This window comes from Candida margitis (assembly GCF_024628925.1).
Source record: "Candida margitis strain CBS 14175 chromosome Unknown scaffold28, whole genome shotgun sequence".
Classification (NCBI taxonomy): Eukaryota; Fungi; Ascomycota; class Pichiomycetes; order Serinales; family Debaryomycetaceae; genus Lodderomyces; species Lodderomyces margitis.
The window spans coordinates 36,225-61,882 of record NW_026261882.1 but is presented as its reverse complement, the minus strand read 5'-3'; the positions used below and the strand labels follow the sequence as shown (position 1 = coordinate 61,882).

Genomic DNA, 25,658 nt, shown 5'->3' with positions numbered 1-25,658 from the left:
TCTCGGTTGCAAATTGATGTTGGTAGAATGTCTTGTCTTGTCTAGTGTCTATTTATGTCGAAATCAACAACAAATAGATCTGTTTGTTTATAAAGTCAATGTTGCACAAAAGTCGCGTGTAGAAGCTTTTTCTTTTGAGGCTAGTCAATTTTGCTTGTTTCTTTGCAACAACATCTGTTATGGTGGGCAACCTTGTTTCGAATTACAGAGAGGGAGCAAAAGGGGACAGATTGGAAACGTTGTATATACTGCAATTCCAATGGAGCTATGCTCTAACACTTGTTAGTGGAAGTATCCCATGTGTTTTCATCCTGCTGGCTCAAATCGCGTTGGTGCAAATATTATATATTCCAAATATTATTTTAACTCACCAACTTTTTCTTGACCAAATACATGCTAATGCAGAGTGAACTGTAAACAGAATCCAACGATGAAGGGGAGAGTATATAATACAAGTAGATGTCCACAATTTCTATAAACAAATCTAGTAAATACAACTCAAACGATGCTTTGCAAACTTCAGGGAGTGATTGCAATTTTGTCAATTATTGCAGTAGTACAAGCGACAACAATCCTTGTTACAGATGTTGTTTACATTACTGTACTGAGGTCGGCTATTTATAATGAGTCAGGAATGTATTTTACTGAATATCTTTTGGGTAATCCGTTGTCAGCGTCGATGGAGACAACCACTAGTCAAGTATCAACGTCAAGTAGTTTCACCAGCATTGAAGAAATAACGACTCCAGCCTCCTCAGTAGAGCAGTCTACGGTTATAACTACCAAAGTAGCCCTTACTTCAGAAGTGGGTAATCCTAATGTTGAGAAAGTGGCAACCAGTTCCACCACTCCTATCGTTCCACCACCGGCTCCAACCACCGTAATAGTTCCAAAGCTGTCATCTACTACAAAGTCCAAAGCACAAACCACCACCATTCCAACCACAGCCGCTGCTCCTGTTTACTCAAGCCCAAAGACTCCAACTCCTGACTCCTCATTTGCCAGTGAAATATTAAGTGCCCACAATGCCAAACGTGCTGCTCATGGTGTCGCCCCGTTAGCATGGAGCCAAGAGCTCAACAATTATGCACAGAAAGTAGCCAATGCGTACGACTGCTCGGGGAATTTAAAGCACACCAATTCACCTTATGGAGAGAATTTAGGAGTTGGATATAGTTCAGCCCAGTCGGTGGTCAATGCATGGTATATCGAAGGAGCAAACTACAATTACCAAACAGCCACCAAATTTGATCATTTCACTCAAGTAATATGGAAGTCGACTACCCAGTTGGGGTGCGCCTACAAAGATTGCAGTTCTAAAGGATGGGGGAAATACGTAATCTGCAATTACAAACAAGTGGGTAATGTAAAGGGGCAAGGTCGACAGAATGTGCTTCCATTGGTCTAGATTTGTATGAAAATAAAACAACAATGCTTTCTATATTTGGAAAAGTAATCGTGTACGTAGTCATGGCACAATGTCTTTTTTTTTTCTAGAAGAAGCCGTTCCATTCGTGTGTCTCGAATCACAATGTGGAAGGGGAGAGATTGAATAAAATAGGAGGTTGTCTCAGGTACGCGATAGTTCCGTTTTGTACCCACGGAATGTTTTTGCAACCCAGGGCAGAGAGAGGAATGTGGGTACATTGCCGCAGGTTGATTTTAATTACTTTGCCGTGGAATGTACTCATATTGAGGCTCCAGACGGTTGAGGAGGAAAATAATTAATTTCTTTTTCTTGCAAAAGGGCTTCTGGAATCGCCACTATCGGGGCGGTGCAGCAGCTGGATATATCGTATTTTGACACATCGATGCAAGTTTAATTGATGTTTTAACTTTTCTTCTTTGTTTCTTTTTTTATTAGGACAATGGTGGACCGAGGATCCATTGGCTGAAAAATGGAACCGTTTGAGGAAAAACGTTTGATTCGATGAACTAGCTGGTGTGGAAAATTTGATTGATTTTATCGGAAATTCGAAGGCGTTGAGAAAAAACAGAAACTATGAAAAGACAATAGGAAAAAGGTCGTGCGAGTTACAAATCAAAGCCAGGCCTTTAAATCTAGAATTGCAGAAAACCAATGACATTACACGATGAGAAAGGATCTATGTGAAGAGTAGTTCTATAATTAATGAAGATGTAATGGCATTCTGGGGACATGCCTATTTGATACCAAATATTCTACTCAAACACTTTTTTGTCCTCCAAATTATTTCCCCCTGAAACGAGACGTATTGGTGGAGTCTCTCCACTAACATTCTTTAGCTCCAACACGTACTTGTGTCTTTGTTTACTCCTATTTTGGTTCATTAAGTAAACAATTTATAGAGGAGGGAGATTATGAGAATGCCTTTTGAACAATAGAGGAAATGTAAACAACAAAGAAAAGAAAATTACCAATTTGTGTAACGTGTCTATTTGGCGTTTATGTGTACTACTGTCAATAATTTTTCAATTTAACCATAAATGGATTTTCTATACACACAAACTAATTTGTGCTTTTATTGTTTAAGCACGAATCGAATCATAATAATTACAGGTCCATTTTCTTTTTAATTTTGTTTAAAGGGGGAATAACACTAATATACCAGGTGGTTATTGTTTTGTCTTTCTTTTTTTCTACTTTCAAGATTTGTTATAAATATGTTTCAACATATCTCTCTTTTTTTAAATCTCAGTTTCATTTTCTTTTTTCTATTTTTCTCCTTCCTTTTCCTTTCTTTAGCTTAAAAGAACACAAGTCCTCACCTACACACTCCTTCTGTTCCCAACTATTGTCCGTCACTACCCAGTTCTTTTATACTGACACATTCATTTACGAATACCCTTTGCATTCCCTTTAAACGAGAAAGCGAAAAATCAAAAAAAAAAAAGTAAACATACCACGTTCATTTTAAAACACAAAACAAATTAAATAAAATCGCGTCATGAAATTCGCCCACTTTACAGCTGCAGCTACCACTTTATTCGGGTTGTCCTTGGCTCAAGTTAAGTACGACTATGTACACGTTACTCATTACGTTACTGCTGGTGCCGACGAAGGAGAATCAACCCCAACTGAAACTACTGAAGCACCTTCTGCTTCAACCTGGGTCTTTTCCACAAATATTTTGGGTCAAGATATCGCTTTTACCACTGTTGTTTCCGACTATGACCAAGCCAATGCTACCTTGTACCGTCAAAACTTGGTTATCCAAAGTGGTGACTCATTGACTACTCAAAAATTGGCTGTCATTGCCAAGCCAAGCACTTTGGTCACTTCCACTTTGTCTGATGAAGCTTCTACTGAATCAGATGAGGCTATCATTTCATTCACTGCTTCATCTGAGACTTCACAACCAACCCAACAATCAGTAGAGGCCACAAGCACAACTTCATCATCTACTGCTCAAGAATCATCTGCCCCAGCAACTTCCTCATCTACTGCTCAAGGATCATCTGCCCCAGCAACTTCCTCATCATCCTCTGCAGCAGCATCTTCATCGTCATCTTCATCAAGCGGTGACTTTGGTAATGTTCAAGATGAATCATTCTCCAAAGACATCCTTGATGCCCACAACTCCAAGCGTGCCGCTCATGGGGTATCGGCATTGTCATGGGATCAAGATGCTTACCAATACGCACAAAACTACGCTGACGAATACTCATGTTCTGGAAACTTGAAACACTCGGGTGGTAAGTATGGTGAGAACTTGGCCGTTGGATACAGCAGCGGCTCAAGTGCCGTTGAAGCTTGGTATGATGAGGGTAGCAGTTATGATTATTCTACTGCTTCCACTTTTGATCATTTTACACAAGTCGTTTGGAAAAGCACAACCAAAGTCGGATGTGCTTATAAGGATTGTAGTGCTGAAAACTGGGGAAAATACATCATTTGTTCATATGACCCCGCCGGTAATATTATCGGCGAGGGCAAAGCCAATGTGTTGTCTTCTTAGTTTATAGTTTTTTGTATAGTTTGCATTTTAATACATTTTTTTCTTTAAAATTTTTTTTTGTGTTTTAGAAATAGTAGCGCACTATTTCGTATTGGCAGAACACATGGTAGCGGTTCCAGAGCTGTTCTTAGAAATATGGAGTTAGTACCATGATGTAAGTGAATTAGTAGAGTGCGAAAAGACCTACTAAAAGATTGCTCTACTGAAACTTGGAGCAAATATATAATCTGTTCATTTGACCCCGCCGGTAACATCATTGGATCTCGCCAACGGTGCTTTTTAGTTTCTATATCCTTTGTAGTATTTTCTTTTTTTGGACGCAGACTAAAAGGGGGATGACTTTTCCACCTTAGTCTGCTCTGTCCTCTTGAACTCCATTAACTGAAACAAAGCCTCACTAGAAACACCACAGTTGCCCCTGGATGACCCATAGTCAACCATCGAGGGGGTCTATTCGTGTAATAAATCAGGGCCATATTTTGTCGGTGCCTTACGTCGACTCCAGGCGTCCTACCCATCCATTAATCAAAGGGAATTTCCAACTCCCCCTCACATTGTCACATTTAACCAAAAAAAACCTAGCATTTTACCAGCATCTTTTGAAATAATCAGCTCAACCTACACTTAAAAAAAGGGGAGTTCCAAGGGAAAAAAGAAGTAGCGTAGGAGTGCCAGGGCAAAAAAAGGGACCGATGCAAGAATGACCCTTGCCAGTGAGGTGACTCTTCTCCAACAGCTGAAAACCCAAAAACATTTGTGTCTAATAATACTGCACGTTCAGCTGAAGTGAGGGAGAGAGAGGCAAAACTTGGTATGTTAATAAGCTGGGGAACTTGTTTGGACTTTAGTGTGAATGGTTGCAAAAGAGAAACACAAAAAAATGGGGATTTCGGTGCGTTTAAATAGATAAAAAGGGATCCAATAAGTTGACCAATTCTGTCCAATAAACACGACTTGTATCATATCCATGTCTATTGTGGTGAGAGGGGAGTTGTCACTGAGGTACTATGTCCACATGTGTACAGAGCCAAAGATTTCATTGATCTAAATTTTACGAAACAAAAGATCTACGAATTATTGGACAAAGTATCGCGTGGAATCTCTTCAAGATATCAGACTCAGCTGGCCATGTATGATACCCTGGTGAGACGATTGAAAAAGGAAAGCATTGCCATGTTTGTCGATCATGTGCCCATCTAGTTTTTAAAAATATAAAAATACATCAACGAAGAGAAGGGGGCAAAGTTTGGTCAATTATATGATTTCTTGCATGATGAGTTCATTTCGTGCCTTACATTCGAGGGCTATCGATTTTCCAGTATTAATAAAAAGTTCAGAATGCTTAAAATACACCCAGAGTTCTTGGAGGAGCGCAGAAGGTTCCAAAATGGAGAAGCAAAATTTGTAACAGAATTTGCAAGCATAGCAGCTTGGTACGAAGGGAAGGTATAGAAATGTCATTGAACTTACCGCATTGTAAAGGGTTAAGTAGATAAACCCTCCCCCATCATAAAATCTCTTTTGTGTAATCGTCAGATATTGAAACAAAACAGAAAAAAAGTAAAAAAAAAGTAAGAAAAGGAAAATAATAACCAAGAAAACCCCAAAAGAACACACACAACAACCTAATAGCAATATCACTTCGTCTACACAATGAGCGGGATAAAGCATGATCCATCAATCGAGTGTGGTGACAACTCCAACAATGCTGACATCAATCTACCCTCAGCCACAAACTCATCCTTCGATGAGCCAACTGCAGCGACAAAATCAACCCCTACAGGACGCCCAAAGCGAACGTCATTGGCATGTATACGTTGCCGAACCCGTCACATAAGATGCCCCGGAGGCGATCCATGCAAGAAATGCCAACTTGCAAAGACCAAATGTGAATACGTGGAAGCTGATAAGAAAATTGTGGTTTCCATGAAATACCTTTCCCGGTTGCACGATGACATTGCCAGGTTGAAAAAGGACAATGCGCTGCTTCGAAACAGTCTAAAGGAGCTGGAACTAAAGCATACAGAGCAGCACCAGCCTTCAAGACAACACGTGACACCCGTGCAGAATCAAATAAATGCCACTTCAGGAGTAAACCATCAATCAAACCAAGGATTCGAAGTCATAGGGCCCTCACTAGACAAACACGGAAGACTAATCCAATCACGAACTGGGGAAAAAGTGTACGTAGGATCGTCATCTATGACATTATTTGGTTTGGAGATTCAAAACATGGTTCCCTCATTCGACTCATTACTTCCTAGCTCAAGCAAAACAACTCCGATGAATTCTCCCGATACACGCGCTTCAATCTCGTCGGCAAAGAGTGACACACGTCCTATTAAACGTGAGAGCAAAGTGATGGAAAAGGAAGGTGGTGCTTACAAGATTACCCTTTCCAAGACAAACACCAGGCCAGGGCTTTCAATGAATTTCTCCTTACCTTCTTACTCCTATGCCATGTTATTGGTGGACACATTCATCAATTACAATGACGGATGCTTCTACTTTTTCAACGAAGGGTTAATTAAACAATTTTTGATGAATTTGTATGCGGGCAAGACTGAGGAGAACAAGAAAATCCTAAGACGAAATTACCCTCAAGATGCAACGATAAATTCAGATGAAAACACCATAAAGAAGGATGCCGATGACGAGACCATTTTGGAGACTATCTGGTTTTGCAAAATATTGCTCATATTCTCCATAGGAGAAATGTACTTGGGTACTGAATCGGGCACTCATGCCAAGAGACAAAAGCTTGAAAATATGACGCGAAGGAAGGAGCACAAGGAAAAACACACTTTGCCAGGGGCTGAGTTTTTTTACCAAGCTTCGGAAATATTCACGGGATTGTTTGCATCTGGTGCCATTGATAACATCACAAAGGATGGGGGAATCGAGGTTATGCTTTTGTATGCATTTTATTTACAAGTGGCTGACTGCACCATAGCATCTTATTTTTACTTTGGATTGGCGTTGAGGGCAGCCTTAATTCTCGGTTGGCACGTGGATGCAGAGAAGGAGTCTCTCAATAGATTTGAGCTTGAGCATCGACGAAGGATTTGGTGGACAGTTTATATGTACGAACGCATGCTTTCATCAAAAGCAGGCCTCCCTTTAAGTTTTGCTGATGATTCCGTCTCCACCGAGTTGCCAGTTGATTTCAAAATTGATCTATCGGATTTCCCTCGTGATGACCAGGATGTAAGGGGGTATTACATCTTCCCACCCGCGGACTATATCAACAACTGTGTCACCATTACCCAAATCAATGCAGTCATCTTATCTTCCTTGTATACGAAAACACCAACATACAACATCTTGCCAATTGTGTCTGATTTGGTGCAGAGGTTAATCACTTGGAAAAACACGTTACCAAAACATCTCCACGTTGATTATACTTTGGAGGAGCCAAAAGTATCACGGTTGATTGTAAACTTGATGACAGAATACTTTCAGGGTATCAACTTGGCAGTTAGGCCACTATTATTCCATTTCTCGTCGAAAAAGTTGAAGGAGTTGCAAGTGCAAGCCACGCAGAACAAGTACATCGACTTGACCAAATATTCCAAAAACGTGTTAAGTTTATTAAACTCGTCATTCCAAGCATCAATCAACACAATCAAGAGTATTTGGTCTCTAGTGCTGGACAATATGGTTGCACTTTTTGGGTGGATGGATCGTGAATACTTGTTCACCTCAGCATCAACGCTCATTCTCTTTAATGCATCGTTTGGAGTACACGATGCCACAAAAACCCACTTGGACCATGCATTAACATTGTTCACCAAGATGAAGCGATTGGGTAATTACCCAGCTGCATTGAGAAGAGCCCAGTTGTTGAAATTGATTCGTGTACTTGATTTCAATGGCGCAATGACTGAGATTCTTCGTAAACACGACGAGGATTTCAAGTTATACGAGGATGATTTGAAGGATGTGGAGGAAAGTGCCCAGGAGACAACGACCAACACTCCCCAGCAACAGGAACAACACCCCGATTTAGATTTCTTAAACCCCAATAGTGTCCTTCCTCGAAGTCAAGGCGATTTCAACTCAAACCAAGACTTGACGGGAATTGAGGAGTTTGCTTACCTTGATGAGGAACAAAAGTTGTGGAATGAAATCACGACTGAAGCCGGGTGGTTAAACTTCCATCCACCAGAAAGCACCATAGTTGGAGATAATTTGCATACTATCAACGAGGCTACTAAACCTGGCACCAGTCCTTTTAGCTTTGATGTTGAGTCAGCAGAATTACGTGGGGAAGACAGTGGCAGCAATAGCGGAGCTCATACGGAAGCGGACTTTCCTAACGTTATCCATGACCAATTTAACTACATGGAGTAGGTGCATCAACATTTTAGATTACTATATATATAAGTTATTAAATCTAGCTACCTTATCTACTTTCTATTTGGTTTGACATTAGCACTTTCAACCTCGTCCTTTTCTTCTGGAACCAAAGCACCCTCTTTTTCCAAAAAGTCAGCCAACTCGCCACTCTGAGCCATACTCATAATAATATCACACCCGCCAACAAACTCTCCATTGACATATAATTGGGGTATAGTTGGCCACGAGCTAAACTCTTTAATCCCATCTCTTAATTCAGGATCTTCCAAGACATTATACGCAGCAAATTTTGTTGGATCAACACCTTGTTGTCCCAAAGTTTGGATTGTAGCTCTTGAAAAACCACATTGAGGGAATTCAGGTGTACCTTTCATGAATAGCACAACTGGGGTAGCTTTGACAGCGTTGGAGATGGCATCTTTAATCTCGGTAGAGATGAATCTAGTTTGAAGGGGATTCTAGAGGTGTGAGTTAGTATTATGGTACACCCCCCTGATTATTACTCAATCATAGCCTAATACATACTATCCTTGGAGTGAATCTTGTATTAAAAAGAGCTCTTCTGAACATGTTTGTTGATGATTAGCAAAGCGGTAAGGCAAAATGCAGAGAACTGATCCATCATTTTATATACTGCGATATTCAGTTATACTCTCACATGGTCGTGCAACTACCAAAAAGTGACTGTTTGTAAGCAAAAATTTGTGCTGTCTCATTCGACTAGAGCAACAGAGGAGGGGAGGGGAGATGATACAACCATTTTATTGAAATGATAGTTGATATTGATATATTTGGAGGTGTATTTGATAGGGTTAGGATAGAGGAGACCGTTCGGACTGCACTGCTATAAACAGATCATCCTAGAGGTCTGCCTTAGAAGCAACTAGACCATACCCCTGCTTCAACAACTGCTACCAAGGCTCCCCTCATCTTTCCATATACCACATCTGGTACATCTGGTATATCTGCTTAAACTGTACTTCAATCCGACGGCACCCAATGATAATCAAGTAAAGTGCCACAAACTTGGGCTGGCGTTACAAAAAAAAAAGGCCCACTCGCATAACGTTTTTGCAACAATTTTAGGCAGTATAAATTGCAATTGCATTTTCAAAAATAAAACAACCCGTTATCCACCACTTTCCTTTTCATTCTTTACCATCATTTAATAATGTTACTGCCACGTTTACTAGCATCATTTGCCACAATCAACTTGATTCAAGCTTACTACGTCCCAGCCAATGGAGAAGATTGGACAAGGTACAAACCAACTTGTGATTACTTACCAGGAAGTTTTACCAGCTTGCCTTTCAAATTTGGAATTGTTGTGAATCCTTACACTGTCACCAATGATGGGGAGTTGATAGAACCAGAGGTTAAATCAATCGAAAGAAGTATTACCACTAGTTTTGTTACATCTGTTATTACACCAGCTCCGAAGGAAACCAAGACTAAAGACATTATTGTTCAAATTACTGATGGCCAAGTTCAAAAAGTGAATGAAGAGTCGTGTGATCCAGAAGAGAAGAAGAAGCCATTGGATAAGGAACATCATTACCATGATGGGTATTCAAGTGACAGATATGATGAACATGGAGATGGATACTTTGATAATGACAAGACTGACAAGAGTGACTATTATGACAAGGATGGAAAATTTGGTGGACGCAAACATTTTGAAGATGTCAACAAGGATAATAATTTTGATAATGAGGGAGATTTTGACAGAGAAACGGTCTTATCAAAGAGAGACGAGTTGGATAACGAGATTTCTCATGATATTGGCGGTGATGTCAAGGACAAGTCATTTGACAAACATTCGAAACACTACAAAGGCAAACACGGATTTGACGATTATGATTCTGACAATAATTTGAATTTCGAAAAAGGCGAAAACGATCATGACTACTACGACGAACACGATAGATCCAAAGAGCATGAGAGCCATGAAAAATCATATGCTGAACATAGAGATTTCAAAGAGCGTGGTCGTAATAACAACTACCACAAGAATCATAAAGCTCGCAAGGGCGAGAAAGAGCATGAAGGAAAGCACGACTACTCCAATGATGATGGTTTTGAATCTCCCGTTTATTCAGTCGCCTGTTACACGAACGCCACTTTACGTATGTCATTACACGATTCGATTTTGAGAGATTCAGACGACAGAATTGGATGTATTGTATCCGGCCATCAATTCCAATTTGATGGTCCTACTCCTCAACATGGTGCTGTTTTTGCTGCAGGTTGGTCAGTCACTAAAGATGGTCAATTGGCTTTGGGTAACTCGACAAAATTCTACCAATGTGCTTCTGGCCACTTTTACAATTTATACGATCAATCCATTGGTTTCCAATGCCACCCAGTCACTTTGGATGTGGTTGAGTTGATCGAATGTTAAGAGGTGATCGCTCTTTTGATATCCGCCAATTTTTTTGTATCCTTCTTTTTAGCATGGTGGTTCTGCTTATTTAGGTTAACTAGTTTTACTCAATACATAGTCTATTAAAACAATTGGAAATTATAATTATTATCACTATTAAGCTAGAGGATCGAAGTGATTTTGAAACTTTGTATTGCGAAATAGTCGCATACCAGCAGTGCTGCCATTGACAAAATCTCCTTGTAATCTTGCTCGGTTGAATTTTGCGTCTACATCAGCCAAACCACGATGCCAATTTTTCAACAAAGTCCATGTTAGAATGGCATAAATCAAACCCCCTAGGTTATCGACTCTCCAATGATGGTCAAAGTATAAATCTGCCCACCACTGTCCAAGCACATTAACAACACCTAAGAACTTAAAACTGGACCATTTCGAATAATGACATGCAAAAAAGCAAATCAAACATGCAAAGGCGGAATGCAATGATGGAAATGAGGCAAATTTGAGCGGAGTAGCATAATACACTGCCTTATGGAAAAAAATTGAAAATTTCTTATCTTGCGATGCTTGCCCATCACTGTAAATCATGTCAAATGTGGGGACCTTGTTATCGCCGTATAGCTTGATGAATGTTGGCGGCGCATTAGGAAACATCAAGTAGGTTGCTAGTAATACAAAGTTTTGTAAACCCAAGCAAAAAGTGTAGAGCCTCAACGCTCCAGGGGCGTGCCACAAGTAAAGCCATGTACCAACCATCGGTGGTACAATAAAATGCACGGGCACATGGAATATCCAAGCAATGATGTTTTTGGTTTTGTAAACTGGTTGTTTGAAAGCATACAATATATTAAGAACGATCCAAGCAGAACAGAGCAAAATAACTGGCATTTTCTTCCACCATCGGTTGATGATCTCCTCGTCTGTTTCACCATGCAAAGGCTTGAAATGGTAGTACTCCGATTCACCTGAGGGAACATTTAAATCAAACAACTCTTCCTCTTCTGTGAAGTTGTTCAAGTCACTGGAAGGGGATAGGGTTGATGATCCGGCAGTTGAGATGGATGGCCTGGAGCTGGCTGTAGAAGAAGCCATGCCGCTGCCTCCGCCTTGCATCAAGACAGACGACACTTGCAAAGGCTTCAACTTGAAGCCATAATTCTGTTGCGGCAACATGGAATTTCCAAAAAGCCCATCTTCTTCTTTGCTGTAGTAAAAATAGTTGACAATGTAGGCACCGAGACAGGTGAGTAAAAATCCGGTGATTGAACCTATAGGCTGTTTTCCGATGTCAAAAAAGTATGTATCAAAACGATATAAAAATTTGTAAAAGATTTGGTCGGGCCGTGGTATGTAGTTGATCGAGGACGTTATTAAAGCACACATTACAACGAATGTAAAGTCAATACCAAAGTCTAGCCCAAACTGTTTCCAAGTTCTTTCATTAAGTATAGCCAGGTATAATTTGGTGACCAAAACACACGTAAATTTCAACGCTTTTAATAGGAGTAGTAGTAGTCGCGTCGACACCCTTTTTACTATAGGATGTGTTTGCACTAGTCCCCGTTTCAATAGTTGCTTCACCAGCATTGATATCTTGGACTGTATGCTTTGATGTAATGGTTGCCAGTGTAATGCTAAATTACAACATCGCGCGGTTGCAAGTAAATATTTTTGTTTTCGGAAAAATTGTCCTATCGTAGAACTTCCCACTAGAATATTTTATATCTAAAGTCAGAGACGGGTGGATACGTGGTACAAAAGGGGTTTCAATTGCATCAACCTCTTGAGGTAAATACAAGAGCACTACATTGTAACCAGAGAAAGTCGCGCTCTACATCTTCTTGACCCCACCTACATGAACGACAAACGCTAATATACTTCAACATATGTATTCAGCTTCATCTACATAGCAGCCAAATCGCCGAATTTTTCTCTATATCCTGGAACAACCCATTTACCGTTCTTGACCATATAAGTTGTCTTTTCATCCAAGTCTGGTCTGACCTTAGCAACATCGTCAACAGTCAATTGGTCGAATGGTCTTGCGCTTTCAATGTCCTTCAAGGTGGCTTTCAATTCAGCAATCTCTTTTGTAACAGACTTTTCGGTCAATTGAGCATTCTCAACAGCCTTTTGTTCGAAAATTTCAATATTCTTCAAATTCTTGGAAACGTCAATGGTGACTGGCTTGAATGAAGTGATAGCCTTTTCAACTTCATCGACAACTTTTGAGTTCTTCAAGATTTGTCTGTAACGGCCGAAATCAACTTCAGTGGATTGACTTGATAAATCTATAAATTGTTTCTTGGCCTCTTCGTGTCTCTTTTTGAAGGCAGTTAATGAAGCTGCAGTTGAGCCAGTCAATCCTAAACTCTTGATGAGCTTAGCGAAATCAACCTTCTTGGCAGCTTGTTGGGCAACGGATGACATTGTTGATTGCAAATTGAGTGAATAGATATATACAACGTTGGAATTTGGTTAGTCTGTTGTCTCTCAATTTTTTTTTTTCCTTTCTCAGCGCTACATTTTCGTTGAGGTTAGACCGATTGGCTTTTGATTTCTCTCGTCCAATGAAAAATTACAAGCAGTCTTTGAGCCATGTACACGACCATTGACGTAGGCTTTTAGATTTTGCAACCATGTTAAAGGGCACAATTGAGGTAGAGCATTGGCAAGGGAGGTGGAAGAGGTTCTGCGTACTAATTGTGTAGTGAGGGGTTTGTAGTAGCCTCAATTTTGCAATCATCAGTATGTACAAAGGATGGTTTTACGTACTAGATAAAACTGAGGCTTGTTAATGTGTACACTTATTCTGAGCTAATGAGTGCCTTCTCAATCACTTACTGAGTTTATCCTTTTCATTCCTCCCATGTAAGCAAGTCCAATTGTGTCAATGGCAACAAGAAATTAAAAGTTTCTATGACTGTTAATATAAATAAATTAAGGCAGGCCCTTTGAACGGTGGTTGCTCAAGTAGCATTTCCGAACTGGGAACAATTAAAATACTATATCACTCTGTAGGGCTACTCCCTGACAGCAAAATTCTCCCTCTGCCTTCCATTTTGGCCCTAGGAATTTTTGTGTCTCCAAATTTTCGATCGAGAGGATCCGCGAAAGCCTAGATCATTATTAAGATCAAAACCCAAAACAGTTAGTCTTGACCGGTCAGCAACAAAAGTATCTACCATGAAGCCACAGGACAAATTTCAGAAAAATCACATGAAGGGAATACATCAGTTCATTGTTGACCTAAGAAATTCAAAGGACCAAGAGGAAGAATACAAGAAAATACGTACAGAAGCAAATAGTATCCAGAATAAATTTCAATCGACAACATCGTTGAATAGTAACCAAAAGAAAAAGTACATTTGCAAGTTGATTTATATATTCATCCTGGGGCATTCTGAATTGATCAACTTCGGACTAGATGAGTCCATTGAATTGATTAAATCCAATATTTTCAGTGATAAAAAGTTGGGATACCTTGCGGTGTCTGTTCTTTTGAATAACGAGAGCCCTAATAGCAATTCATTGTTCACAGCCAAGGAACACTTGAACCACATATTGGAAGTTACACACCCTTGCCTAGTTCTGGACTTGCGGTCTACGGATGAAGAGGTCAACTGTTTGGCGATTCAGATGATTGCAACTTGTTTTACTGCGTCGGATTCAGTAACGATATACGACGGTGACGGTAACTCCATGCAGTGGATGGAATTGATTGACATTATATACGCATCTGCAACTTCCCCATTGCTGAAACCTATTGTAAAACAAAAGGCATTGATAACTTTGAAATCACTCCTTCAGATGTACCCTGACGTTGTTATAAAGAACAATAATTGGGTTCCTCGTTTATTGAAAATAGTGGAAGGTTCAAAGGATATTGGCGTTGTTACTTCTAGTGTGCCCTTGCTTGACTATATTCTAACAATTAAACCAGAGGTTGTGAGGTCAGTTATTCCTTCTGTTGCGCATAGACTCTACTCATTAACAGTCTTGGAGGAGTGCCCCGCTGAGTACTACTACTATAATACGCCTGCTCCTTGGCTTATAGTGAAGCTTTTGCAATTTATCGAAAACAACTTTCTAATAAGTACGACAAGCGATCCAACAGCATTCTCGGCCAATAAGATTGACAGTACCACGTTAAATCAACTCCGCCAGGTGGTGTCGAAATCTATCCAGAATGCATCTCAACATGTCAAGGGCCTACCAAACAGAAACTCACGAAGCTCCATTTTATTTCAAGCAGTATCGTTGGCAGTATTTTTGGAGGCGTCTCCCGAGGCCATCGCCGGTGCATCCAATGCACTTTTAAGCCTCATTGCATCAAACGATACAAATACGAGATATTTGGCTCTTGATGCTTTGATAAAGCTTACCGCCAGACTGGATTCCCCATATCTATCATCAAAGGATAAGTTTAACGAGATTTTGCCTATTTTCATCCACTTGCTCAAGGATAAGGATATATCAGTGAGAAGGAAAGCATTGGACTTGCTTTACACTATCTGCAACGAGGAAACCTATTCTGTCATTTTGAACGAACTATTGCTCTATTTCCCATATGCTGATCAACAAATGAAACAGGAGTTGGCTATAAAAATTGCAGTATTGGCAGAACGATTTGCAACGGACTCTACATGGTATGTCACAACAATGCTAAAATTGCTTTCAATCGGTGGTGGCTCAAACGCCAATGGAGTTGGATTTATCAGCAATGAAGTCTGGGAGAGAATTGTACAAATAGTAGTCAACAATGACGACTTGCATAAAAAGACGTCCAAGATGATCATTAATTTGATGAAAAAGCCATTTGGGAATACACAATCCCCCGTTTCGGAGTACTTAATCAAAGTGGCGGCATTTGTGCTTGGCGAGTTTGGTCACGAAGTGAATGATGTGGCAGAGACTAATATCGGAATTCAGTTTCGTTTGCTCTATGACGCATACTTTGGCGTGTCTATTTCCACTCGAGCGATGTTGTTGAGCACTTTCATCAAGCTCCTTGTCAAGTTTCCCGAAGCTGATTTTGTTCCTGAAATTGTTGATTTGTTTGAAGTTGAGACGCAGTCATTGGATTTGGAGATCCAGAGCAGGGCCTATGAGTACTTGAAATTGTCAACAATCCATGCGGACTTCAGGTTGGCCAGTACGGTAATCAAACCCATCCCTGCCTTCAATCAACATGAAAGTCCTTTGTTGAAAAGGCTTGGGGTTTTGGCAAATCGTCCTGGGGTGAGCCGGTCAAAGTCGCGAGTTTTGGCTAGCAATATCAAAACAAAACCAGAGAATGGTACAAACAACAGTACTGTTGAAGACAATGCCCTCACAAACAACTGGTACGCTGGATTTCACCGAATGCTTCATTTTGACGCTGGCATTTTTTATGAGAATAACCTCATCAAAATCACCTACAGATTGGTGAAAAATAATAACGAGTTCTTAATCCAATTCGCTATCGTAAATAACGCATACAAGACTTTGGGTGAGACTATAACCGGATTTAACGTTCTTAGTCTTGGTTCTAAAGCAAAAAAAGAGGATCCTAGCTACTTGGTCTGCATCACGCAATTGCCAGAATCGACAATCTCAGATCAGGCCCATATGGAAATAAGTGTAAAAGTGAGAGGCGTTGTTGAACATGACGAGGATCCTGTTATTTCGTTTACTTTTATGTGCGGCGGTTCTTTCAGTCATTTGAACTTGAAATTCCCCGTCCAGCTTATAAAGACGTTAACATCGGCCCCAATTGGTGGACTCAACGAGTTTGAAAAAAGATGGAATCAAATAGGCAAGCATTTGGGACTTGAAAAAGGCGAGAGCAGCGTAGTTGTACATTTGTCACACAGACATGATTCCGCCCAGGTTTGTCGCTCCTTATCAAGAGTAGGATTTACAGTTCTTCCAGAAACCGACTTTAGACCCATCAACATAATAGGGGCCGGAATTATTCACACACAAAAATCCAATTACGGTGTTCTTGTCAAGTTTGTTGGATTGGACGAAGAGGGGAAAGATTTGAGAATAACTGTACGATGCACTGGTGGTGGGGTGGCGGAAATAATCTCTCACATTATGAAGGAGATTTTTGTAGGTAAATAATAGAAACTAAAACAACACACACGTTGCACGACATTTTCCTTTTCTCGTAAATATTTTGCATACTAATGGGGTAAAATGGCTATTTGATAGAAGACAGATTCAAAAGTCTAGAAGTTTACAACGGAGAACATTAAAATCCAAGAAAGGTTTCCCCACATCACTCTCAGACATATCACCTCCTTATTTTCTTAACTCGAATAGGTACGAATCAAGTATAAACGTGGTAAGCCTTCTAAAATATATCCAAATACCGTAAAAATGCAAGGGCGCCAATTCTCTTTCTTTATGCCCGACAGCCCCACTACCATTACCCCCCCCGCTTCAACTGCTAATTATTCAAATCCAATGATTTAAGTATTTACATTTTTAACTAACAAGTAGAGTGCCTTTTTTTGACATGGGCTCAGTTTTTGCAATCTTTGTGCAACTTTGGTCCTGTACAATTTCTATTTTTTTTCCGGTTTAGTCAAAAAAAAACATTTCCTAATCGGGAATGTAAAATTATTTTTGCAACAATTTTTTTTTTACTTTCAACTCTAGTATTGTGTATATGAGTAAGTATAAAACCTCGCAAGAATGTCGTGTTTAAAACTTTATAGGAACTGAGTAAACTACTGGGACCTCACCATAAGAAAGATGCTTGCCAATTCACTCCAAATCATCTTATTGTGTTATTTTGCCAACCTTTTAGAGGCAGCACCTGCTCCAGCTGTGGTCACAGTATTACAAACAGTCACATCGGGTGATTCATCAATACAAACAAGCGCCGCTAGTGCAAACAACCTTAATCAAGCAGCAACAGCAGCATCTAATGCTAATGTCGCCGCAACCACTGCAGCAACAGCAGCAGCAGCTTCTGCTACCACCACCTCGTCCGGTTTTTGGAGCGAGTTGTTGAACAGTTTTCAATCATCCTCGGCAGCATCAACCACATCTGACAGTTCGTCTTCTGGTTCATCTACGGGATCGTCATTTTCGAGTATTTTGAGCAGCTTATTTGGTGGCAATTCAGATTCAACTGCATCTACTGCATCAACATCTTCAACATCAAGCAGTTCTAGTGGATCATCTTTTTGGGATAGGTTATCAAGTTTGCTCTCTGGTTCATCATCTAGCTCTTCCACTGGAACATCAACCGCATCAACCGCATCAACCGCATCAACCGCATCAACTATAGCATCTGCAAACATCTATACTCCATCAACTGACTCCTTGGGATTTACAGCAACTTCATCCCAATCACAGCCGAAGTACTCAACATCATCCTCCACCTCATACTCAGCACCATCATCATCATCATCATCATCATCTGATATTTATGCTGCTATTTCGGATTCGGATGATATTGACGCTTCATTTGCTAGTGACATTTTGGATGCACACAACAAATACCGTGCTCTTCATCAAGCTGGCGATTTATCCTGGGATGTTGACACATACAATTATGCAAAGAACAATGCTGACAACTATGACTGCTCAGGTGTATTGACCCACACACATGGACAGTATGGTGAAAACTTGGCTGCAGGCTTCAGCGATGGTCCAAGTGCAGTTAAAGCTTGGTATGACGAGGGAGACACTTACAGCTACTCGGCTGCCAACGAATACAACCATTTTACACAAGTTGTTTGGAAAGCTTCCACAAAAGTGGGATGTGCTTACAAGGATTGTACGAGTACCGGATGGGGAAAGTACATCATTTGTGAGTATGACCCTGCGGGCAATATCATTGGCGAAGAAAAAGCTAACGTGTTGCCATCTTAAAAAAGGCCGTGTCATTTCTTCGTACATTATAGTTCTTTAGTTTTTGTATTTTATTATATATCCCTGATAGGTTTTTCAGAAAAACTTTGTAGCCTCTTTTTCTCTTTTGTAGAGATTTTGCAGTTTATTGGTCAAACACATGGTAGCACCAACATTAGTTAAAACATGAGAGAATCTCCATGCGATTCCCTCATCGCATACCCATCCTCCTCACAACATATGCCGAAATATGTGTTTGAAAAGGGTCTACGCAAAGTCCTACCGTATTACATGAACTACCAAACACATTCTAAACAAAGATGGGTAGGGCGGACTTTGGTTGAGACGTATATTAATGATTTCGGCGAGCCTTTAGAGGGAATAGTCAAAGACATTCAACATGGCAACCTATACATTGTCAGCAATGTGGGCACATCTCTCCCGAGTGAGTCCTTGAAAGGTTTAGATATTTTATCCCAGCGTAAGGTCGAAAGTAAAGACGTGATCCACCACCTTAAACACAAACACGAGCCAGCTATTCCTTGGCTGAGTAAAATTTCAGTTGTTTTTGAAAATGATGAAATAATTGTTGTTGATAAACCATCTGGAGTGCCGACGCACCCTTCGGGAAACTACATGTTCAATAGCCTCTCGGAAATCGTAAAGGAGATGTACGGCTTTGACTCAATTTGGACTTGCCACCGTCTAGACAAAGTCACAAGTGGCGTGCTAATATTGTGCAAAAGTAGAGAGTCAGCTATCAAATTTCTGAATTTACTTCAAGACAAAAAGAACCGGGTAAAGAAAGTATATTTGGCGAGGGTGAAAGGCGAGTTCCCCCCTGGAGAGCAAGTGTACAATTGTCCCGTGTTTGCCGTCAATATGAATGGATATCTACAGCCAGGAGATTTGGAAAATGTACAAGCAGACACAACAACAGTCTTTGAGCGAATGGTTTACAGCCAGGAGCTTAATGAAAGCATCGTCAAGTGCCAACCAATATCGGGAAAATTCCACCAAATCAGAATTCATTTGAGAAACTTGGGGTATCCGATTTCTAATGATCATTTTTACAACCCAATTGAAGCAAGCAAAACTTATTTTGCAAAATCAAACTTGGAAACATTGTTGTATAAAATGTTATTCCAGCGGTACCCCCAATTTAAAGATATGGCACCACCTGGAAGTCCTATAAGCGCTCCAAAAACGCTTGATTTGTTGAATATAATCAACTGGAATTCAGATTCTAAGATAAAGGAGCAACTAATAGAACTTAAACAATCTCATTCGATGGATTTGAAATCACGAAAATCAACAACCTGTGAGGAATGTGGACGACCATTGTTCGATGAGGACCATGTAACCCACTTCTCAATTTACTTGCATGCATGGCGTTTCGAATATGATGACAAGTGCTTTAAGACCAAGCTTCCTCCATGGACGCAAATATCCTAATCATTGCATTATTTAGTAATAAACTTTAGTCCCCGTTTAGGCAGAAAAGGAAACCTCAACCTTCGGTCTATTAGATTCTTGACACCATAGCTGAATTGAACGTATTTGAGTTGCTGGAGATTTGGAGATTTTGTCCTTTTATACTGTTTATTTAGATTATTCCATATGTCATCTTTATCTAATAGGGCGGAGCACATATTCTCGAAATCTTTCCGTATCAAATCTCTTTGTTCTTGATTCACCGGCACCTTGACAACATGACAGACAAAAATGCCACTTAAGCGGTCCTTCTTGTCATGCATTGAGAATGTGCTCAACGATTGGGCAAACAATTCCCTCACCTGCTTCTTAGATTTGGTTCTTCCGCATGCAGATTGCATTGGCAGTGGCTTCTTGTTGAAAAATTGTAAATCCTTGTATTTAGGTCGGCTCTTGAACCCCGACTCCAAACATTTATCATTCAACATAGGTATCTGATGCATGTTGAAGACAAGCGACACGTTGGACTTTCTGAAGTTGGATAGAGTATGATCTTGCGGAAACAACTGCACTGACAAGAACTCGTTTTGCATGATCGGTGCAAACTTCTTTAGTGGAAACTTTCTCTGCAACAACTGGTGTACCATATTATCGACTCCTCTAATCTCCGAACGACTTTTGGGAATTGAGTGTTTTTGGAAAGGCTGTAGGATCTTGAGCATTTTGTTAGGATTGGGAAACCGTAGAGGCTGGATAGTGATTGAATTGTATCTCGATTCGGCAACGGCACGAACAACTTGCAGAGAGTCCACAGTTGTCTCTTTGAGAGTACATCTTACCAAGCTTGGCTTAGCAGATGCTGTTGTTCTGTTTAAAAACGCTTGAATAGAAGCCATGTATTGTATCTCTATTATGGTCTACTCTATATACGTACTTTTTTTTTTCTTTATTTTTCTCAAGTTTGATTCTCAAATGGTTGCCATAGTTTAACCGTTGTATCAGCGGTTGCAAAAACAAACAACTTTGGATTAAACAAAATTATCTTGGGTAACTGTCTTGTTTTCAATATATCATTGGATCTTGACAAAATCACAGGACGCTCAACATCCGTTCTTAGATCGCTTACATCAAATATATGGATTATTGATTTGGGGCTACCAACTAACAAAAATTTCCCACAAGGTGTAAATGAGCAACACCCGCTATATGGGTATTCAGTCGACATCCACTGCGGATCATTTCTATACGACAATCGCACAATTGCTAAGACCTTACCCAGGAAAGCATCCAAAATATAATGTTCACGCGAGTCGGTCGAGATCAATATTAGTTTACCATTATTCGAAAACTCCAACTTGTTCCACAATTGGTTCTGTAGGCAAGAAATAGCCACCTCTGCAAACGGCCCCTTGTCAAATGTCTTTAGGTCGTATAAACCCAAGGTACCACTTTGAGATTCACCAAGTGGGTACCTTCCTACTGCGACAACAATTCCCTGAGGGTCAAATCCACAAACTGAGTTCTGGCCAACGGTGATGCTACCTGTTGCAGACGAGCTTTTCAAATCCCAAAATTTGACAGTGCCGTCATAACTTGAGCTGCAAAAGTTGTTGTGCGCCGGATTTACTTCAATATTGGACACCTGAGCTTTGTGGCCCTTGAAGTAACGGATGTATTGATTGCTTGATAAAGAGAGGTATCTGATCGTGTCATCTTCTTTTCCCTCACTAGTGGCCAGTGCGTCAGGAGTAGATGCATACAAACAATTGAGTCCATCGTGGGTGAATCTAGCTGAATGGGCCCCATACTTTTGTGACTGTATATCTTTATAATGGACCCCCTTGTGGCAATCATACAATTGTATGGACTTGTCCACTCCGGAGGAGATTAGGTACTGGCCAGAATCGTCAAAGTCTAGGGAAGTGATTGAAGTTTCATGGTGGTAATTAAATAGCTTTGTAGGTTGGCATGTTGTTAAAGTCTGAGCCGATATTTGAATTGTAGAAGAGCTTGTGCTGGTAGGAGTTGCAAGTTTTGTCGAAGGCGCGTGGGGTCGGAAACCATTTACTTTTAGTGACATCTAAGTGTAACTATCAGTCAAGTATGCAAATTTGGATCTCCTGTGATGATTAAATTTATTTCATTCCTTTTTCGGTTTTTCTCTCTCTCCTATTTTGTGCATTTTGAGTTACAAAGAACAAAAGAAAACAAAAGCCCCAAAGGAAAAAAATGACGGCAGCCGCAATTAGTTTGTCACTTTTCCTCCTCGATTTATCTGGAAACAAATACAACTCAGTTTACTCTTTACTATTAACCAAGTTCAATTTTACGACTAATAATACATCTTAGTAATCACACATTAAGATATTTGACATTTATTCATCAAGACGTTAAATCAATTGCTAAACAATGTCCGAACCCGACGTTCCCTTTAAAGTGAAAGCAATCTACGACTACAAATCTGAGTATGAAGATGATTTGAACTTCGATGCTGGCCAAATCATCACCATCACAGCAATTGAGAATGACGAATGGTATTCAGGAGAGTACAACGACAAATCAGGAATGTTTCCTAAAAATTTCGTTGAGGTGTTGGCTGCCCCCGCTGTTCCCGCGCTGAACCGACCAACTAAAAAGCAAGAACCCGTATCAGAGACTAAGGACCAGTCACAAACAAGCTCTCCAGTGGCTGAAAATATTTCCGTTCACCATATTGAGAACAAAGGTGAACCTGTTCATTCTTCTGTTTCGCACACTGGACCACTGCCTCCGGCACAAATTAAACAGAGCCCTACTGGGAAAGTCCCTCTCCCCCAGGCTTTTTCTTCAAAGCAAAAGGATCCATACAGTATCAAGAAACAATTTGTAGCTGCCTCCACATCGTCGTATGTTCCCAAAGTTCAACCAAGAGATGACTCGAACTTGGTTGCGCATCCAGTACATGAAACCAAGCATCCGGAGGATGTTGTCAAAAGCACTCCACAAGATGAGCATCGGGAAGAAGAAGAAGACGCTGGTCCTAAGGTATCTTTGAAAGAACGCATCGCTTTGCTCCAAAAAAAGCAGCAGGAGGAGGCAGAACGTGAAGCCGCAGCATTGAAAAGAAAAGAAGAGAGGAAGCAGAAACAAGCGGAAGAGAAAGAAAGATTGAGACATTTAAGAGAACAAAGAAGTGGAGAGCAACATGTTGTGCCACAAGAGGGTGCAGAAGGTGTCGTAGGCGCAGGAGAAGAAGGAGGAAATATCACAAGTCCGCTGGCTGATGTTCAGCATCATCATGCCCCTGATGAATTGCATCTACACCAGGATAGCGACGACGTCACTCATAGTGTACCCGATGAGAGAATTGCGGAAGAGCAGACAAGGGCGGACGATTATGATGCACAAGCTGAAGAGCGGGATGATGGTGAAGAAAAGCAAGGCCAAGAAGGAGTAGAAGAAGATGAGGCGGAAGAAGACGAGGATGATGAGGAGTTGAAACGTAGAAAACTTGTTGAAAGAATGGCTAAGATATCTGGAGGAAGAAACATGTTTGGTATGATGGGTATGGCAACACCGTTTGGGGCTCCAGGAGCTGGAGAGACAGCAAAGAAACCTAAAGCAGCGAAGCAAAAGGTTGAATCGGCTGAGTTCACAGATGCTAATAGAGAGGTGTCAACGAGAGACGCTGAGTCAGAGCCAGTAGCAGCACCAAAACAAACTTCACCACCAGCTCCGGTGTCCGCACCCTTGGTCCCAGGAGGGGGAGCAGGAGCAGGCACCGGGGAGCCGGCATTACATGCTTCAGTTTCGACATTAGATCCTGCTGTAAATGCTCCTCCAGCTGCTCCTGTGGTTACACCAAGAGCCCCTGAGCACGAGCCAGTCAAATTGAGCCATGAAAGCTCTTCAATGGCTGAAGATGATGAGCCATCAGATTCAGACCAAGCAGATTTCATTACACAGAAAGATATCGACAAGCAAGCGCAAGATAGTCACAAATACATATCTGATAGTGGCACTGAAGAGCATTCTAACACGATTACACTCCAGAAGCACCGTCAATTTGAAGGTGAAGGCACCGGTTATGAAGCTGATGAGGATTTGTCAGATATGGCGAAACCACAAAACCATGACTTAAATAAGAGCACCACTGATCAAGAATTTCAAGATGCTGAATCAAGCAGGGTTGAGGGACATGCGGTGAAAATTCCACTTCAAACTGTGACATCAGATGCACATGAGCAAGCTGAACAAGAAAGAGCTCCATCTATCCCACAAAGACACAGTTCTCAGAGAAGCTTAGATAGGGCAAGACCACCTCCTCCAATGCCTCCAATTCCTGGAGCAATGCCACCTCCCGTAGACCAAGATGCAAAAGCAGAACGCAGGAGATCGCATCATGCTCCACCGCCTCCACCTTCGTCAGATGCTTCACAACAACAAGCTCAAACTCCATTGTCTCCTTCTAGAACTGTACACAAGGACCGTCAGCTTGACAGCAGCTCCGAGGAAGAGGATGACGATAATGCTTTTGAATTAGTTGATCAACCTGAACGTCATTCTGTGCCACAAAGGGCTCATACCATTGGTTCTTCGAGCGAATCACGTTCTCACGCAAGAGGTGCACCACCACCAATTCCTGGAAGCGTTCCTCCACCTCCTATTCCAGGAACTGTTCCGCCACCACCAGTGCCGCATGCAGGTCTTCCTCCTTCAATACCAATTGGCGAGCCACCTAAAAGAGCATCGACGGAAGCGCCTCCTTTGTTGCAAACTTCAACTGGTGCGTCAGTTGGGTCAATTCCAGGTAGGAAGTCAACGGAATCAATGTCGAGGTCAAGATCACTAAAAGGAAATGGGAGTGATAAAAATCAAGCAGAAATCACTTTAGAACAATTGGAATTTGAAATTTCCAATATCAAGTCAACGTCAACTTGGTGGTTGAAGAATGAATTACCAGAGTCATTGATCCAAAAGATTGGTGTTGATTTGATATATGAAGTTGATACCAACAAAATCCATAAACGCGGTGGTAGAACTACGGTGTATCGTGACTACTATGTTTTATTTTTTGATTTATCGCAGTTGGTTTTTGAATTGGAGTTTGATGAGAGTGACCCGAGAAACACGATACGTTTAAGCAACCAATTAACCAAACCTTCTCCAGCTATACGCAAAGACTACTTGGAAAACAATCATCGTAAATTTGGACCAGTAGTTGTCAATGCGGCTGCTCATTTGCTTGGGTCGAAATTGGACGGCAACTTGATTTCACACATTTTTCAAAGTCCTGAATTGAAACATAAGTTATTGCCACCAATTGGAAACAAATCTTATGGAGTCACGATCTACAAGAACTTTAACAATTCAAATATTTCCAAAATAGATGACATTCAAGTTGGTGACATTTTGTGGATTAAGAATGGGAAATTCAGCACACACAAGGGAATTATTGGCAGCAAATCAGTGACTGTTGGCGATGCATCGGATAACAGTACTTTTACTGGTGTGATTTACGATTTTGATCCCAAAAAGGAGAAATTCAAGGTTGTTGAACAGGATGCCTCAGGTCATGTTAAGAAGGAATCGCACAAGATCGGCGAATTCAAGAGTGGTAGAATTAGAGTGTTTAGGCCAGTTTCTAAACTGTATGTAGATTGGTAGTTTGGATGAGTTGTTTTTATAATTCGTCAAATATATAATTCCTT

At 40.8% G+C, this 25,658-nt stretch overlaps 13 protein-coding genes across 13 annotated transcripts; 8 read left to right on the top strand and 5 right to left on the bottom strand. All coding sequences in view use genetic code 12, as the record gives it.

Moving 5' to 3' along the window:
- Positions 1-505: 505 nt before the first annotated feature.
- CANMA_004250 (CAP domain-containing protein) lies at positions 506-1,408 on the top strand (the record flags this gene model as incomplete). The annotated part of the gene is made up of 1 exon (XM_051816508.1): positions 506-1,408. One exon carries the CDS (start codon positions 506-508, stop codon positions 1,406-1,408), a length of 903 nt encoding a protein of 300 aa, XP_051670146.1.
- A 1,519-nt stretch (positions 1,409-2,927) lies between these two features.
- RBT4 (Rbt4p) lies at positions 2,928-3,938 on the top strand (the record flags this gene model as incomplete). The annotated part of the gene is made up of 1 exon (XM_051816507.1): positions 2,928-3,938. The coding sequence occupies one exon, from the start codon at positions 2,928-2,930 to the stop codon at positions 3,936-3,938; it is 1,011 nt and encodes a 336-aa protein (XP_051670145.1).
- Positions 3,939-5,591: 1,653 nt separating this feature from the next.
- Positions 5,592-8,291, top strand: PUT3 (Put3p; the record flags this gene model as incomplete). The annotated part of the gene is made up of 1 exon (XM_051816506.1): positions 5,592-8,291. One exon carries the CDS (start codon positions 5,592-5,594, stop codon positions 8,289-8,291), a length of 2,700 nt encoding a protein of 899 aa, XP_051670144.1.
- Positions 8,292-8,347: 56 nt separating this feature from the next.
- On the bottom strand, positions 8,348-8,867 carry CANMA_004247 (monothiol glutaredoxin; the record flags this gene model as incomplete). The annotated part of the gene is made up of 2 exons (XM_051816505.1): positions 8,348-8,755; positions 8,823-8,867. 2 exons carry the CDS (start codon positions 8,865-8,867, stop codon positions 8,348-8,350), a joined length of 453 nt encoding a protein of 150 aa, XP_051670143.1.
- A 601-nt stretch (positions 8,868-9,468) lies between these two features.
- PIR32 (Pir32p) lies at positions 9,469-10,698 on the top strand (the record flags this gene model as incomplete). Its single annotated transcript, XM_051816504.1, has 1 exon — positions 9,469-10,698. The coding sequence occupies one exon, from the start codon at positions 9,469-9,471 to the stop codon at positions 10,696-10,698; it is 1,230 nt and encodes a 409-aa protein (XP_051670142.1).
- A 138-nt stretch (positions 10,699-10,836) lies between these two features.
- Positions 10,837-12,270, bottom strand: CANMA_004245 (phosphatase PAP2 family protein; the record flags this gene model as incomplete). Its single annotated transcript, XM_051816503.1, has 2 exons — positions 10,837-11,958; positions 12,265-12,270. The coding sequence occupies 2 exons, from the start codon at positions 12,268-12,270 to the stop codon at positions 10,837-10,839; spliced, it is 1,128 nt and encodes a 375-aa protein (XP_051670141.1).
- A 315-nt stretch (positions 12,271-12,585) lies between these two features.
- Positions 12,586-13,113, bottom strand: ATP7 (F1F0 ATP synthase subunit d; the record flags this gene model as incomplete). The annotated part of the gene is made up of 1 exon (XM_051816502.1): positions 12,586-13,113. The coding sequence occupies one exon, from the start codon at positions 13,111-13,113 to the stop codon at positions 12,586-12,588; it is 528 nt and encodes a 175-aa protein (XP_051670140.1).
- A 789-nt stretch (positions 13,114-13,902) lies between these two features.
- On the top strand, positions 13,903-16,791 carry CANMA_004243 (uncharacterized protein; the record flags this gene model as incomplete). The annotated part of the gene is made up of 1 exon (XM_051816500.1): positions 13,903-16,791. The coding sequence occupies one exon, from the start codon at positions 13,903-13,905 to the stop codon at positions 16,789-16,791; it is 2,889 nt and encodes a 962-aa protein (XP_051670139.1).
- A 636-nt stretch (positions 16,792-17,427) lies between these two features.
- Positions 17,428-18,555, top strand: PRY1 (Pry1p; the record flags this gene model as incomplete). The annotated part of the gene is made up of 1 exon (XM_051816499.1): positions 17,428-18,555. One exon carries the CDS (start codon positions 17,428-17,430, stop codon positions 18,553-18,555), a length of 1,128 nt encoding a protein of 375 aa, XP_051670138.1.
- A 270-nt stretch (positions 18,556-18,825) lies between these two features.
- Positions 18,826-19,989, top strand: CANMA_004241 (uncharacterized protein; the record flags this gene model as incomplete). Its single annotated transcript, XM_051816498.1, has 1 exon — positions 18,826-19,989. One exon carries the CDS (start codon positions 18,826-18,828, stop codon positions 19,987-19,989), a length of 1,164 nt encoding a protein of 387 aa, XP_051670137.1.
- An 8-nt stretch (positions 19,990-19,997) lies between these two features.
- CANMA_004240 (uncharacterized protein) lies at positions 19,998-20,864 on the bottom strand (the record flags this gene model as incomplete). The annotated part of the gene is made up of 2 exons (XM_051816497.1): positions 19,998-20,672; positions 20,808-20,864. The coding sequence occupies 2 exons, from the start codon at positions 20,862-20,864 to the stop codon at positions 19,998-20,000; spliced, it is 732 nt and encodes a 243-aa protein (XP_051670136.1).
- Positions 20,865-20,923: 59 nt separating this feature from the next.
- Positions 20,924-22,048, bottom strand: SWD2 (WD-repeat containing protein; the record flags this gene model as incomplete). Its single annotated transcript, XM_051816496.1, has 1 exon — positions 20,924-22,048. One exon carries the CDS (start codon positions 22,046-22,048, stop codon positions 20,924-20,926), a length of 1,125 nt encoding a protein of 374 aa, XP_051670135.1.
- A 329-nt stretch (positions 22,049-22,377) lies between these two features.
- BBC1 (Bbc1p) lies at positions 22,378-25,614 on the top strand (the record flags this gene model as incomplete). Its single annotated transcript, XM_051816495.1, has 1 exon — positions 22,378-25,614. One exon carries the CDS (start codon positions 22,378-22,380, stop codon positions 25,612-25,614), a length of 3,237 nt encoding a protein of 1,078 aa, XP_051670134.1.
- Positions 25,615-25,658: the final 44 nt, after the last annotated feature.